Source organism: Eupeodes corollae, chromosome 3 (genome assembly GCF_945859685.1).
Source record: "Eupeodes corollae chromosome 3, idEupCoro1.1, whole genome shotgun sequence".
NCBI lineage: Eukaryota > Metazoa > Arthropoda > Insecta > Diptera > Syrphidae > Eupeodes > Eupeodes corollae.
Genome location: NC_079149.1, coordinates 27720205 through 27736475, shown reverse-complemented (window position 1 = coordinate 27736475; position 16271 = coordinate 27720205). Strand labels below are relative to the sequence as shown.

The window sequence follows — 16271 nt, the reverse complement described above, 5'->3', positions numbered from 1 at the left end:
CCTTTTTTATGTATCGGTGTTATGAACGAAGTTTTCGAAATTTTAGGAAAAATTGAAGATTTAAGCGATTTATTCAAAAGAATATGAAGAGAATAGGATAAATAGGATGCCCATTTTTTGAAAATATAAGAAGGTACACTATCTGGAACAGGGCTATAACAAACGTCAAGTTCTGAAGCTTTGCGAACGATTCCATCTTCAAAATCCAAGGACTAATTGAATTCAAATAGAGGAAAATTTTGTGAGAGGGCCAATGACTCAGTCGTTTTTTAAGGAGTTCGCTACTTCGAAAGCATCTTTGAAAACATTTGCAAACATATTTGAAATTTTGTTTAGAGTCATGGCTAAGTTTGTTGTTAAAAGACTTGCAGTTTGGATACCCGTCAGTATTTCTCTTACTATTAACATAGTTTCAAAAGTTTTTTGGGTTATTTTTTTATGTCGGTTTCAGTATTTAAAATAAAGTCATTATAAAGAATATCTGAATAGTCAGATTTTTTTTATTATATTTAATCCATGCTTTGTTTCTTTTATTTTTAAGTTTTTTAACCAAGAGTCAAATCATGGAGGAGATTAAGAAATATTGCGTCTTTTTCGCAAGGTTGCGGTCTCATAAAAAAAGTTAAAGAGAACACAGTAGAATTTAAAGCACATAGCATTAATGTCACAGTTCTCAAACAAATGATTCAAGTTAAAATTAAATAACAGGTTAAAAACTTCATTAAGTCTGCATTTTTTAAAGTTAAATTCAAGATGTTCTTTGGAGCAATAAGAAACATTACATACATTTAAATTAAAAGATAAAAGGTTTTTAATTTTTGTAAGAAAACTGTCAATTCGATTCTTCTCAAAATTTTCCAGATTGTTGAAAACAATATTTCTTATAAGATGAATTTAGTTTGAAGCCATAATCTCAAATTTTTAAAAGGATATTTGAGTAGAAAATCAATTTTTACGAACTTTTAGTAATGCTTTTTGTTTTTAGGTTTTTATTTTTTATAAAAAAAATAATGTCAGTTCGATTTTTCTCAAAATTTGACAGAATGTTGAAAACAATAATTTTTATCAAATAAATTTAATTTAAAGTCAATATCTCAAAGTTTTAAAATATATTTGAGTCGAAAATGTTTTTTTTTTTTAGGTTTTTATTTATAAAAAAAACTTTCAAACTTTCAATTTGACTTCCTATTGGAAGTTAAAAAGTTGAGAACTAAGCGTAGTGACTTACAAACTCTCAACCATTCCTTTGTGCGAGTAACGTTGTCAGGGTGGAGGAGACCTCCAGTTTTAAGTCGAATCAGAACGGCTAATTTAAGAAAGTACTTTTCGTGACAGATGTCCAAATGGTAGACATGTGCATTCAAAAGGACACAAGACTTTGGCAAGATGTCTTGAGCCATAGTTGCATCAATGAGCGCCTCGTGACCATACGCATCAAGGCTAAATTCGGCAACATTAGCCTGATATACGCGCACGCCCCTACAGAAGAGAAAGACGACAACACCAAAGATATGTTCTTCGAGCTCCTGGACAAAACATATAAGCAATGCCCTAGCTCCGATATTAAAATAGCCCTGGGCGATTTTAAAGCCAAGCTAGGAAGGGAAGACATCTTTAGTGGAAAAATCGGGAAGAACAGCCTGCACGACAACACTTCCGACAGCGAATTCAGGCTCATAGATTTTGCTGCGTGGCGAAACGTCATAGTAGCCAGTACGCGTTTTCCACACCTCAATATCCACAAAGGTACTTGGACTTCTCCAGATCAATCTACCGTCAACCAGATTGACCACATTGCGATCGACGCCAGACACGCTTCCAGCATCATGGATGTCCGAACTTTCCGAGGAGCAAACATAGACTCGGACCACTACCTCGTTGTAGCCAAGGTAGCACTTTGGATTTCCAGACCCAAGGAATAACAGGGAGGTGCTGGGAGAAGGCACAACGTCGAACGGCTACAATCGCCAGAGCAGCAATGAAGGTCGAAAGTTTTATGAACAGGTAAAACGAAATTCACAGGTACATAAACCTTTAACCGTAGGCTGCAAATACGAAAGTGGAAACATTATAGTGGAACCGTAGTCAATGCTGAGGATATGGAAGGACCACTTCTGCAGACTGTATAACGGCTACAACGAACTGAATTCCGCTGTCAGGCAGGATGATCCATTCAACATAGACAACGAAAGCCAACAATCCCATCCTCCTGAATAGACGAAGTAAAGATTGCCATATCTAAGCTAAAGTTTTATAAATCCGTTGTTACGGATGGCTTGAATGCCGAGCTCTTTAAAGCAGCTATAGATAAGTGGATAAGGAGCATGCACCAACTTATCTGTAAGATATGGTCCGAAGAAAGCATGCCCGATGAATGGAACCTCAGTATTGTTTGCCTGATCCTGAAAAAAGTAGATTCTCTAAACTGCATTAACTATAGAGGAATCAGGTTACTTAACATCGATTATAAAATCTTCTCTTCCGTAATATGTGAAAGTCTTAAGCCCATCGGTAACAACCTGATAGGTCCTTATCAGCGTATTTTTAGACCAGGAAAGTCCACCGTTGATTAAATATTCACATTACGGTAGATCCTGGAAAAAACCCAAGAACACCAAATCGACACCCACCATCTTTTAATCGATTTCAAGGCTGCATATGACAGCATCTACAGGGACAAGCTGTATAGAGTCATGTCTATTTTTAGCATCCCTGCCAAACTCGTCCGTTTGTGCAGGACGACCACGCTGCTCCAAGGTTGGAAAAAACTTAACAGAACCTTTCGATGTTAAAAAAGGTTTTTGACAAGGTGATGCGCTGTCATGTGATTTTTTTTAACATCGTGCTTGAAAGAATAGTGCAGAGCTCCCACGTCAACACTAGAGGCACTATCTTTCAAAAATCTGTCCAATTACTGGCATATGCTGATGACATTGACACAATCGGAAGAACTCAGTCATGTTATAAGGGCTTTTGTGAGTATTTAGGCAGAGGGAGCAAAAATGGGTTTAACGGTTAATGAGGGCAAAACAAAGTACATGCTGTCGTCAAGAAAGAACATACAACACCGACGTCTTGGTCAAAACGTCACCATCGACAGAAGTAACTTTGAGGTAGTCAAGGACTTCGTCTAACTAGGCTCCGCAAAAAATAACACCAGCGTTGAGATCAAACGCAAAATAACTCTTACTAACCGCTCTTTCTTTGGACTAAGAAAGCAATTGAGTGGTAAAGTCCTCTCTCGAGGGACCAAAGTGTTGCTATATAAGACCCTTATCATCCCCGTCCTGCTATACGGTGCAGAAGCATGGACCTTGACAAAAGCGGATGAAAGCACCTTGGGTCGCTTCGAGAGAAAAGTTCTTTGTGTTATCTACGGTCCCGTATGCATCGAAGGGGAGTGGAGGAGAAGATGGAACGACGAACTGTACGGGCTGTACAGCGACGTAGACTTAGCCAGAAGGGTAAAAGTACAACGACTAAGATGGTTGCGTCACGTAGAGCGCATGGAAACCAATGCTCCGGCCCGGAAAGCCTTCGAATCCGCACCCACAGGACAGCGCAGTAGAGGAAGACCGCGGATCAGGTGGCGCGCACAAGTGGAAGGTGACCTCACCCAACTTGGAGCGCGAAACTGGAGACATCTAGCTAGGGACCGAGCTAGATGGAGAAGTTTGTTGGGTGAGGCCCTAGTTCACACAGGACTGTAGCGCCACCTTAAGTAAGTACGTAAGTAAAACTGTTGTTCTACTTTTTTGGACTTTATGACTACGTCTTATAAATATATCAATACTTCTTCGGAAATACTACGTTGTGCAAAGATAATCCAAGGAAGTTTTTCCTTACATTAAATTTTAATGAATCATTTAAAATTAAGTAATTCTTATTGTGTTCCAAATAATTTAATTCAACAGTAAAAGTATCCAATGAATATTTTGTGTATTCCCTTTAGATAAAACCTATAAAGCTACATGTGTATTATGTAACTACCAACAAGAAAAACAGTAATTATTACATTATTAAAAATTATGAATACAAAATACAATAATATACATAAATAAGTTATGTACAAATATAAATAATAACAATAACATACCTCCTTTAAAATTACAGCAAGGTTGCTCGTAGTAGGAACTCCATGTATTCTCATAGGAACAAGTTACATTGACGGTAAAAACCACCAGCACTGCTATCAATAACAGTCGGAACATATTTATTGCAAAAAAGTAAAAATTATTTACTTTTTTTTTGTTGTTTTTAATTTTTATTCCAGGAGGCACACAATTGTTGTATGTGTGTGGGTGTGTGGGTATTATTATGTTATTAATTCTTTTTTTTTAACTTTTATTATAAATAATTATTTTAAATATGGATTGATATGTTGATATTTTTGTAGGAGTATTTATTTATTTTTTGTATTATTTATTATATTAACACAAGTAATTCATTTTGTTGTTGTTGTAATTTCACTTTTTTTTATTGGATTTCCGTTAACACGTTATTAATATAATTTCCTTTTTTTTGTTTAACATTTAATAAAGGATCAACGATAAGCTATAGGGATATATAAACAAACATGTGAGACATTGCAGAAAGTATTTTAATAAATTTCATGGTTTTTTTTTGTTGTTTGTGTATTTGGGGTATTATTTAATTTTCCATTGAAATTTTATTTATTTTTAAATTATTGATTTTAAATAATTTATTAATGTAAAAGGGGCTATGAATTTAAATTTAGTTTAAACAAAATACCAACAATAAAAAAGAAGTAATGATAAAAGAAATCACATCATGGATGTAAATGGCAAATGATAAAACAAACATTGAATGAATAATAATTTTCCAAAATAAATTTAAATTTTAAATTAAATTTTAGATTGCCTACACACAAATGTGAATTTGATATCATGAAGTAGAAAATCCATTTATCAATAATTTGAATACCAACGCTTTAATGAGATTAAAACACCAGACAATTAAATTTAAAATAATGATACAACTAATTTTTGTTTTCAGAACAATCATGGAAATTGGAAAAGTACATTTTTCAAACAGAATGCGTTTTCCTTATCACATTCTCCACTTAAGACTCAGTCAAAAGTATCTATCAGATACACCCATAACTCGGATTGTTGGTTTTTTCGAAATCAGGAGAATGGTTCGTTTTGGAATGACTGACGTCATAGAGAATGAAAATTTCATTTAAATGATTAAGTTTTTTCCCATTGTTTTTCTTTATCATTTAATTTGCAAAGAGTGAATTCATTTTTTTCTGGATTTTCTATTTAGAGAGGAAAAATAAAATGAAAAATAGGAAAATCTCAATTGCACATGTTTGCAGAAAACAAAGAATAAAAAAGAGAAAAATAGGAAAATAAAAATTGTAAATTAGAACGGATGTACATTATGTACGGAATACATAAATGTATATAAACATAGAGGTTTAGATTTGGATGTTGCAGATAAATGAGATTGGCGGGAAAGCCATGGGGTCTATGAGTGAAGATTAGAAGCTGTACAATTTTATGGAGCTACTTGATTCAGGGCAAAAGAGGGAAGAAATTAAGTTTACATCTATATTTCTATTTTTGCATATTTTAGTGATGCATGAAGGAAGGGAGAGAATGTTGATGTCGAATCATCAAAAGATTGCAATTTGTTTCGCCTTAAGTGGTGATGACTATGATAACCCATAATAATTGTATTTGAAGTGTTTTTTTGGCTTTAAGAAAATAGGATGATAATTTTCTTCCATATGGTGAAATCCATATTATTTTTATAATATTATAAATGCGAATGGTAGACATGTGCATTCAAGAGGACACAAGCGTCCACAGGTTTTTTCTCAAAACCCACCTCTCTCTATCAACTCCTACTTTCACCTCCACTATAGATTGGGTTCCAACCCCAGTGGAAAGTTGTTGGGGGCAGCAAACGAGAGAGGGGGGGGAGAGGTGTTTGCACTAAGGCACCTCTCCTTATCCAGGCGGCAGCGGACGAATTCTCGAGATAGAATCAACGGTGGCGTCTACAGTTCCAGTAAGGTCGAACTACTTAGTGAATACCTTATAGGGCTTCTTCGACATATCCGGAGCCCAGGCCTATAAGGAGCGGTTCATCCGGCTCCCCTTCCTTGGAGTTATACTAAGGATCTGGCCCTCCAGGTTGGGGGTTGTGCCGTCGGGGTGACTTCCTGGCCACGTAAAAACATCATAGTTTCGAAGCAACAACAAGCCTCGGATACGGACGGATTCACTGTTGACAACCCACGCAAACGAAATAAGGACAACGAACTTCGGATATGTACGTGGAATGATCGGTCCCTTAACAGACCACGTGCAGCCGAACAATTAGCGGAAGCCCTAAACTGCTGCAAGGCAGATATTACAGCCATCCAAGAAGTGCAAACTAAAAGACTGCGATATCTACTACGGCGACTGCTACCGAGAACAAAGACAGCGTCTGTTTGGGTGTGGATTTGTTGTTGGAACTAGGCTCAGGCAAAAAGTCTTGAGTTTCAACAGTGTGACCGAGCGCATAACGACAATCCGCATCAAGGCTAAATTCGCCAACATAAGCCTAATATGCGCGCATGCCCCAACCGAGGAGAAACATAAAGGCACTAAAGACATATTCTTCGAGCTCTTGGACAAGACATATGAGCAGTGCCCTGGCTATGACATTCAAATTGTCTTAGGGGATTTTAATGCAAAGCTGGGAAGAGAAGACATCTTTTTCGCTGCGGGGCGAGACGTTCTGGTAGCTAGTACGCGGTTCAGGCATCTTAATATCAACAAGGGGACATGGAAATCTCCTGATCAATCAACCGTCAACCAGATTGACCACATTGCGATCGACGCACGACACTTCTCCAGTATCCAGGATATCCGAACATTCCGAGAGCCCAACATTGACTCGGACCACTACCTCGTTATAGCCAAGGTATGGCTACGGATATCCCGATCCAAGCCAAAACAAGGAAGTACTGTGAGAAGATTCGACGTTAGACGGCTACAATCGCAAGAGACTGCCATGTCCTTTTCCGATCGAGGTTCTAGTAACCTCTTAAGGAGTCCTATGCTTCCTGCATTAAGCATTGAAAACCAGTGGCAACATTGCCTTGCAGCCATCAGAGATGCCGCCTCTGAAGTGCTAGGTTTCACACGGCCACCACAGCGAAACCCCTGCCTGGTTTGACGACGAATGCCGGCAAGCGCACGCAGCGAAACAAGAGGCATACAAAACGGCGGTGCACAAAAGGACTACAGCTGCTCGCGAGCTCTACGAGCAGAAGAGGAGAGAGGAACACCGGCGTCTTAGACGGAAAAGAAGAGAACATGAGAAACGCGCGATCGAGGAGATAGAGGGATGTCACAACAGGAATGAGGTTCGTAAATTTTACCAAAAGGTAAAAAAAAACCTCCCAAGGGTACCAGTAACGAACCGAAGCCTGTAAAGACGATCAGGGGAACATCGTAGTAGAACCGCAGTCGATGCTGAGAATATGGAAAGATCACTTCTCCAAATTATATAACGGCGATGACGAACCGAATTCCGCTGTGTGGGAGATAGAACCACTCAACCTCGGCGACGCAGATCAACAATTCCGCCTGAACGACCTTGACGAAGTGAAGATAGCTGTATCTAAACTTAAGTCAAACAAAGCTGCTTGAGCTGACGGCATCGCTGCCGAACTATTCAAAGCAGCAGGCGATGACTTGGTACGGAGCATGCACCAATTCATCTGCAAAATATGAAGCTGTACCGAGCAATGTCTAGTTTTGGCATCCCTGTCAATCTTATCCGTTTGTGCAAAATGACGATGGAGAATGCACGCTGCTCTATCAAGGTCGGAAAAGATCTTACCGATTCTTTTGATGTCAAAAAAGGTTTTAGACAAGGCGATGCACTGTCATGCGACTTCTTCAACATCGTTCTGGAAAGAATTGTGCAAAACTAAACCGTCAACACTAGAGGCACAATCTTTCAAAGGACCATCCAATTACTCGGATACGCAGATGATATTGACATAATTGGAAGATCAAAGCGTGATGTCAGTGGAGCGTTTTTGAGCATTGCGACGGAAGCGAAGAAGATGGGTTTAGTGGTCAATGAGGGCAAGACCAAGTATATGCCGTCATCAAAAAAGGACACTGACCGACGACGTCTTGGACAAAACGTCACCATGGACAGCTAAAACTTTGAGGTAGTTGAGGACTTTGTCTACCTAGGCACCGCTATTAACATAGACAACGGCACCAGCGCTGAAATCAAACGAAGAATAACTTTTGCAAATCGCTGCTTCTTTGGACTTAGAAGGCAATTGAGAAGTAAAGCTCTCTCTCGAGCATCTAAAATCACCATCTATATGACACTCATCATCCCGGTTCTCATTTATGGCGCTGAGGCCTGGACCCTGTCAAAGAAAGATGAGAGCGTCTTAGGATGCTTCGAGAGAAAAATTCTTCGGGTGATTTTTGTTCCCGTACGCATAGATGGAGAATGGAGGAGAAGATATAAGAACTGTACGGGCTGTACAGCGACACTGACCTAGTTAGCAGAATTAAAGTCCAACGGCTTAGATGGCTAGGTCATGTAGAGCGGATGGACATCAACGCTCCAGCCCGGAAGGTCTTCGAATCCAATTCCGAGGGACGGCGCAGTAGGGGAACACCGCGAATCAGGTGGCGCACCCAGGTGGGAGAGGACCTCAACCAACTTGGCGTGCGAAACTGGAGACAACTAGCTAGGGACCGAGCTGGCTGGAGACGCATGTTGGTTGAGGCCCATGTCCGCCCTGGACTGTAGCACCACCTTAAGTAAGTAAGTAAGTAGATGCGAAAGTAACTCTGTATATTGTTTTTCTGTTACTCAATCACGCCTAAACTACTGAGCCAATTTGCATGGTATGGAGATATTTTGATACCCGAGAAAGGACATAGGCTACTTTTTAATCCGGGAAAATGATGCATTCCCGTGGGAAAATTTAGGTGGGCCGATCGCTTTTACGATTTAAATGAAATCTGGTAAGGAGATAGTTTGAGACTTAAGAAAGGACATGAGTTACTTCTGACCTCGGAAAATTAACGCATACCCATGGAAAAAATTACTTTCAGGGGAATCTGACCGCTTTCACTCCTAAATTACCAAAGATTTGAATAATATTATGGATAATTTGGATAAAATTGGTATTACGGGAAAACAACGCATTCCCAATCTTTATGAATTAAGTTTGGACATGGAGCATGTAAGATCATACCACACAGTTTCTTAATTCTTTGGTCAGGGATGCCTTCTCATAAGTTGATATTGAATGTTGCTGGTCCAGTGCTGTTAATAAGAAATCTTGCCGCACCAAAGTTATGTAATGGTACACCACTACAGGACGAAATATTATAAAAGCTATAATCATGACTGGAATAGCAAGAGGAAAAAATGTTAAATATAATGCTACCGGCCTGGAACAAATGGACCATAAGTTCTTGAGACTACTGCTTCCATATATACTGCGCTATATAACCTACATATTTAGCCGCATATTGACTACTTCCGAGTTGCCTTTAGAGTGGAAGCAGACTAAGATTATTCCCATACCCAAAAAGCAAACAGGTACTGCTAAAGAATTTCGGCCGATTGCCATTCTTCAGTATCTTTCGAAGGTGTTTGAAAAAACCATTTTGGGGCAGATCCAAAAATATCTTACAATCAACAACCTGTTAAGTACCTGTCAGTCTGGTTTTCGACCTAAGCGCAGCTGCAAATCCGCCTTTTTGTAAATGATGAAATAATAATGTCAATGGACAGTGATCATGCTACATTGTTAACACTGTTAAACTATTCAAAGGCTTTTGATACTGTTAACCACTCAATTCTTTGTAGAAAGCTGTGAATTAACTTTGGGTTTTCTTTAGAGTCCTGTAAGCTTGTTCTTTCGTATCTCAGCGGAAGGCAACAATGCGTGGTGGCCAACGGATACTCGTCCACATTTTTCAATGTTTTGAGTGGGGTGCCACAGGGATCTATCTTTGGACCAATCCTCTTCTCACTATACATAAATGAGTTACCACAAGTTGCTAAACATTGTTTAATTCATCTTTATGCTGATAGTGTGCAGCTCCTGATAAGGAGCTTAAAAGATGCCGTAGCTTTAATAAGGATCTGCTCCGCATTGCACAGTGGTCAAAAAAGAACGATCTCCGCCTTAACCCTGTCAAATCAACATCCCTCCCCATCTATCGCAAAAACTTTGATCTATCGGGTTTAAACCTGTTGAAACTTGACGACGAAACCATTGAATATGTTAGCACTGCTAGAAACCTAGGAGTAGTATTCAATCGCACTCTCACTTGGGATGACCACCTTTAAAGTGTCATTGGTAAAGTCTATGGAAGTCTCCGCCTTCTTAAAGTCACTCGAAATTTCATCCCGATCAAAACTAAACTGCTACTTGCTAAGGCCTAAGGCCTACAACCAATTGTGCTCTATGGGTGTGAAATCTTTTGTAAACTAGACTGTGTGACTAGCCGCAAATTGAATGTGGCTTACAACAATATTGCCCGCCATATTTATAATCTACGTCGTCGCGAACGTACGGACGTACGGAGTTTCAAGAAGAAGAGGAAGTCTATGGCAGGCATCACCGATTGATAGGTAAATTTATAAAGGGTGATTTTTTTGAGGTTAGGATTTTCATGCATTAGTATTTGACAGATCACGCGGGATTTCAGACATGGTGTCAAAAAAAAAGATGCTCAGTATGCTTTGACATTTCATCATGAATAGACTTACTAACGAGCAACGCTTGCAAATCATTGAATTTTATTACCAAAATCAGTGTTCGGTTCGAAATGTGTTTCGCGCTTTACGTCCGATTTATGGTCTACATAATCGACCAAGTGAGCAAACAATTAATGCGATTGTGACCAAGTTTCGCACTCAGTTTACTTTATTGGACATTAAACCAACCACACGAATGCGTACAGTGCGTACAGAAGAGAATATTGCGTCTGTTTCTGAGAGTGTTGCTGAAGACCGTGAAATGTCGATTCGTCGCCGTTCGCAGCAATTGGGTTTGTGTTATTCGACCACATGGAAAAGTTGGCAGAAAATCCGCTTTTTTATCGACAAATTTTTGTTCAGCGATGAGGCTCATTTCTGGTTGAATGGCTACGTAAATAAGCAAAATTGCCGCATTTGGAGTGAAGAGCAACCAGAAGCCGTTCAAGAACTGCCCATGCATTACGAAAATGCACTGTTTGGTGTGGTTTGTACGCTGGTGGAATCATTGGACTGTATTTTTTCAAAGATGCTGTTGGACGAAACGTTACGGTGAATGGCATGGAAGACAACATTTCCGAAGAAATTCGGGCTATTCCGGCCGAAATGCTCGAAAAAGTTACCTAAAATTGGACTTTCCGAATGGACCACCTAAGACGCAGCCGCGGTCAACATTTAAATGAAATGTCATGGACCAATCTAACGTTTCAAATAAAGAATCGATGAGATTTTGCAAATTTTATGCGTTTTTTTTTTTTTAAGTTCTCAAGCTCTTAAAAAATCACCGTTTATTTTCATAGTTAGTAGGACTTGAAACTTTAAACGAGTTTTTCTCAAAACTGTGTTTTTCAAACTTCCTTTTTGTTGGAGTTGTTCAGGTTCACACAGGTGTAACTCGTGTTCCTTAAAATACAGGCCGTCACATAGGAAGACCCCCTAATGCTTTAAAAGAAATAGGTAAGATTACTGAGCAACAAGAAGCTGATTTTTTTCTAAACAGTGTTTAACATGCTCAATTCGGAGTTTAGAGGTCCGAATAGTTCGAACATGACTCATGTTTCTAAAATCGACACGATTAGCTTTACCTGGCAAAAGCATACAAACAAGTTTGTTCAAAATTTTAACTCTGTCTAATTTCTGTTAATTATTTTTGATAGTACATCAGACAGAAAGAAAAACAAACTGATTAAAAATCAGGAACTAGACAGGCTAATCTTTCCATATTCACCTATTTGTATCCCATTTCCTTCGAACCTGGCAACATCTTCTAATCTATATAGAGGTAAATAACAAACTGCATCAAAAAAGAACCCCTTCTGGTGCAACAAGAATCAATGAACTGTAAAAATTCACAGTAAACACTTCAAAGAATGGTTACACCCAATCATCATTTATTTTCTTCCACTCCATGTGTTCAATTAAAAATTATACATTTTATCGCTAAATAAGCAAAAATGATTCAACTTTATAGACACACGCATCCCGATCACATTTTCTGTAAACAAAACAAAAGACACAAAACTACATTCAACTGCAAACCGACCGACCCGACGACCGACAACGAATATCGCTTTGTAGTCGTTGTTTTTGTATTTCCTTTTATTTCCTAAAATACATTATTTTTTTTAGGTAGGTAGGTAGGTACCTTTATGTACTTTACAGTTCACAACCGTTGTCTTTTTCTGGTGGAAATACATTTGTACACAAGAAGAAAAAGAAAGACACAAGAAAATTATAAACCACAAGGGGCTTGAAAGAAGAGATACATTCATTATTTTAAAAACTGGAGATGGGGGAAAATTTCAATGGAAAATCTTAAAAGTTTATGAAGATAATTATTTCAAAGCACTTTATTTATTATACCTTTTTTCCAATTTACCAACAAAATGAGGTAAGATTATTATTGCAAGTCGATCACTATAACAATTTCACAGTTAACTAACCGTCGTCACAGAAAAAACATGAAACATCAACAATTTCTACGGTAACCAATAAATTGTGTATCCACGATCACAATCACAAAAGAAAAAACTCAGACCGCGTCAATCGATGGCAACATCACGGCGATCACTAAACTATGCCTCCTCTAGGAATACACCAACTCTACAAAGCAAATGAAATGGAATTGTATGTAAAATTCATTGTAGGTATTGTCTCTCTCTGACATGTTTTGTTTATGCATTTGTCAACAACTATCTTATTCCCACATCGAAAACCGATACAACATTGAATTCCAGTAAATAAAGTTGTTTACAAGTGCGTGAAAAGAGAAAGATAGAGTAGATGAATGAGATCAAGGAAGACAGTCAGTGTTGTTGATATTTTTATTGGAAGGCAGAAATGAAACAAATGAATGTTTAGTTCCATATTTTTGTTCGTTTCCATTTCCACCCACACATGGAATGAAACGAAAAAAGGTTTGTTGATCTTTTACTTTATTGAGACATCAAACACATTTTTAGAAGAATTAATTAACTTCTTATACATTTTCTGAAATTATTGTAATAAGTGGAATGAAAGAGGGAATAAAAGACCGTTTTAATATGTTTTTGATCTTCTGTATAATTGGATTATAAAAATTTCCTTTCAATAATGAGTGGTACTTGTGCATTGATCATGGGAAAGAGAATGGGACATTTTTGGAGTTACTGTCATTGCCAGGTTGCTCGTTTTATTTTTGTAATGAAAGAAAAATAAAGTTTGGGAAGTTGCATGTTAAGATCAAAATTATTAAAACATTTTTTACAGCTCTTTCTCTCAAACAACTTTACTTTTTTCAATTTGTCTCTAAGGTAATTAAATATTTATGTTAAGAAGAAAATAAATTATAGATTGATTACGGGAGAAATGGCGGGCTTTTTGCAAATTCAATGTATCTAGTTTACAATCGATTTATACAATTTTCATAAAAAATAGTAGCAAAAGAAGAGGCTACACCGAAACTTCCATCCGTGTCAGTAAGTCGTTTTTCTACAAGTTTTAAACAAAATATTAAAAACAACATTTTTGTGAGATAAGTAATTTTAAAGTTGATATGTTATTATTTATAATTCGTTTAAAACTAACGTTAACAATTCTTATTGAAATGGACTGTTGAAAAATATTAATTTGCAATTTATACTTTTTATGTTATCATTTGGTAAATAAATAGAAGAGTGAAGTTTATTTACTTCCCATAGGAGGTTATTGTAATGGGTCCGATTTGTCAAATTGAAAATTTTGACATTTCTCGGCGTTTCAAGGTCTTTAGAGTCGAAATAAAAGATTTTTAGAAAGATGTCTGTGTTCGCGACGTTTTTTCTTCGTCTATAGCTCAAGACTATATCGAGATATCGATTTTTAAAAAATATTGTTATACAAATTATAAGACAGAAAGATGCAGAAAGGGCTCTCAAGAAAGATGCGTGGGTGGTTTTTTTTACCATAGCAGTTGAATAAAAGGTGAAAATTTTGAATAACCCTAAATATCTTACGAACCAAAAACGCTAGAGACTTGAATTAAATTGTATACAATATATTGTAAGCTGATATCGAAGAAATATATTTTTCGGAAAAAATCCATTTAATATTTTTTTATAAATAAATAAAAATGAAACAAAAAATTTGTCACCTCCAAAATTTTACGACTAAAGTATGATTTCATCTCCAAAACAATTTTGTGCAACGAAGAATAATGTTTTTGACAATTGATAAAATTTTAAGAAAAATCAAATTGACAGTTTTTTTTTATAGAAAATGATAATATAAAAAAAAACATTACCTAGAGTTGGTGAAAATTGAATATCGATTCAAATATCTTCTTAAAAACTTGAACTTAAGGCTTCAAACTTATTTTATCTCATAAAAAATATTGTTTTTAACATTTTGAAAAATATTGAGAAAAATCGCATTAACAGTTTTTTTTACAAAAAATAAAAACCTAAAAAATATTAATATAAGTTGGTAAAAATTGATTATCGACTCAAATATCTTTTCAAAACTTTGAGATATTAGGCTATATTTACTTTTGACTTTCAAAAAATATTGCTGTCAACATTCAGTTAAATTTTGAAGCAAACTGATTTAACAGATTTTTTACAAAAAAATTAAAAACCGAAAAAAATTAACAAAATTTGGTAAAAATTGATTTTCGACTCAAATAACTTTTCAAAAATTAAAAATATTGGCTTCAAACTTATTTTATTTCACAGAAAATATTGTTTTCGGTATTCAGTAATTTTTATATAAAAATCCGACAGTCCGTTTTTTCATAAAAAATAGTACGAAAATTTGGTAAAAATTGATACGAGTGCATATAGGCAAACTTTTAAGCCAGACAAATCGACAGACGGGATGGGAAGTTATTAGTTTGGGTCGCATCCCAGCCTCTTTTTATCGATTGCTTTAAGGGCCTCTATACACCATAGTTTTATCGTCTGAAATAAGTATTCAATAGTTTCAGGAGTCTTATATTTGAACGACTAAAACTAAAGTTTAAACTAGCAAGAACTGATGGTGATGAAATTTGCCCGTTTATTATTCCAACTTTAAAACAAAACTGCAATTACAGCCTATGATTTGTCAAAGAAGGAAGATTTATGGGAGAAAGCTTTTTGAATAAGGAGGTAATGTATGAATATCATGAAACCACGGAAGGGATCGTAGACAAAACCGCAACAATCTTTTCTGAATGGCTTCGAGTCTTGTGACTTGTACGGCGTAGTAAGGTGACCATACTGTATAGGCGTGTTCCAGGACTGGTCTCACAAATAGATAAGGATCTAAGTCAACACCCAAGTCAGAAAATACATATACTCTACTTAAAGGACAAGAATCAAGCATGTAACTAAAAACTATTGGAACTTTTTGCGTGTAGAAGTCATGGTTTCACTTTCGTCAACATTAAAAACACTCGCTGAATAATATTAAGTCTTCCTGCTAGAGAGGACAGTCAGATGCAGAGTTATTTTTTTTTAATTTTAATGTCATCACCATATATTAGGACAGAAGAATATTGTATGATCGAAACCTAGTCACTTATAAATAAAACAAATAGAATAGGACCAAGATGACTACCCTGAGGGACACCAGTATTCACAATAATTAATGAACTTGAACAATCATTACTAAATTTAACACTATAACGTCTATCTTGCAAGTATGAGGAGAGCAAGTTAATGAAACTGTCGTTAAAACCTTGCTGTGATAGTTTTAAAAGTAATGTTTTATGACACAATAATTTGTCAAAAGCCTTGCTAAATTCATTAAAGATACCATCTACTTTTTCACGTTTCTCAAGAACATCTAAACAAAAGCACGTAAAGTGAAACAGATTAGTAACACTTAAACGCTTTTAAACAAAACCATGCTGGTTATCAGTAGTAGCATCCGTAGCATGATGGTTAGTGCGTTGGACTGTCATGCCAGAGGTCTTGGCTTCAATCCGTGTCTATGCCATCTAACGTTTTTTTTCACGGGTACTGCCTTTTGCGAGGAATTGACAAATTTTCCAAGAG

The 16271-nt window shown here is 36.7% G+C and overlaps 1 protein-coding gene across 3 annotated transcripts in view; it reads right to left on the bottom strand.

Moving 5' to 3' along the window:
* The window catches only part of LOC129948913 (semaphorin-2A), a 420780-nt gene that overhangs the window by 218493 nt on the left and 186016 nt on the right, over nucleotides 1–16271 (bottom strand). Inside the window, exons 1-2 of one of the 3 annotated variants that reach the window (XM_056060063.1) lie at nucleotides 12640–12836; nucleotides 4097–4554 (exon numbers count right to left, since the gene is read on the bottom strand). The exons of the other annotated variants lie outside the window; for them this stretch is intronic. Coding sequence (XP_055916038.1) covers nucleotides 4097–4211 — 115 coding nt within the window. The 5' untranslated portion in view covers nucleotides 4212–4554; nucleotides 12640–12836. Of the gene's footprint in view, nucleotides 1–4096; nucleotides 4555–12639; nucleotides 12837–16271 lie in introns of those variants that run through there. 3 annotated transcript variants of the gene reach the window in all.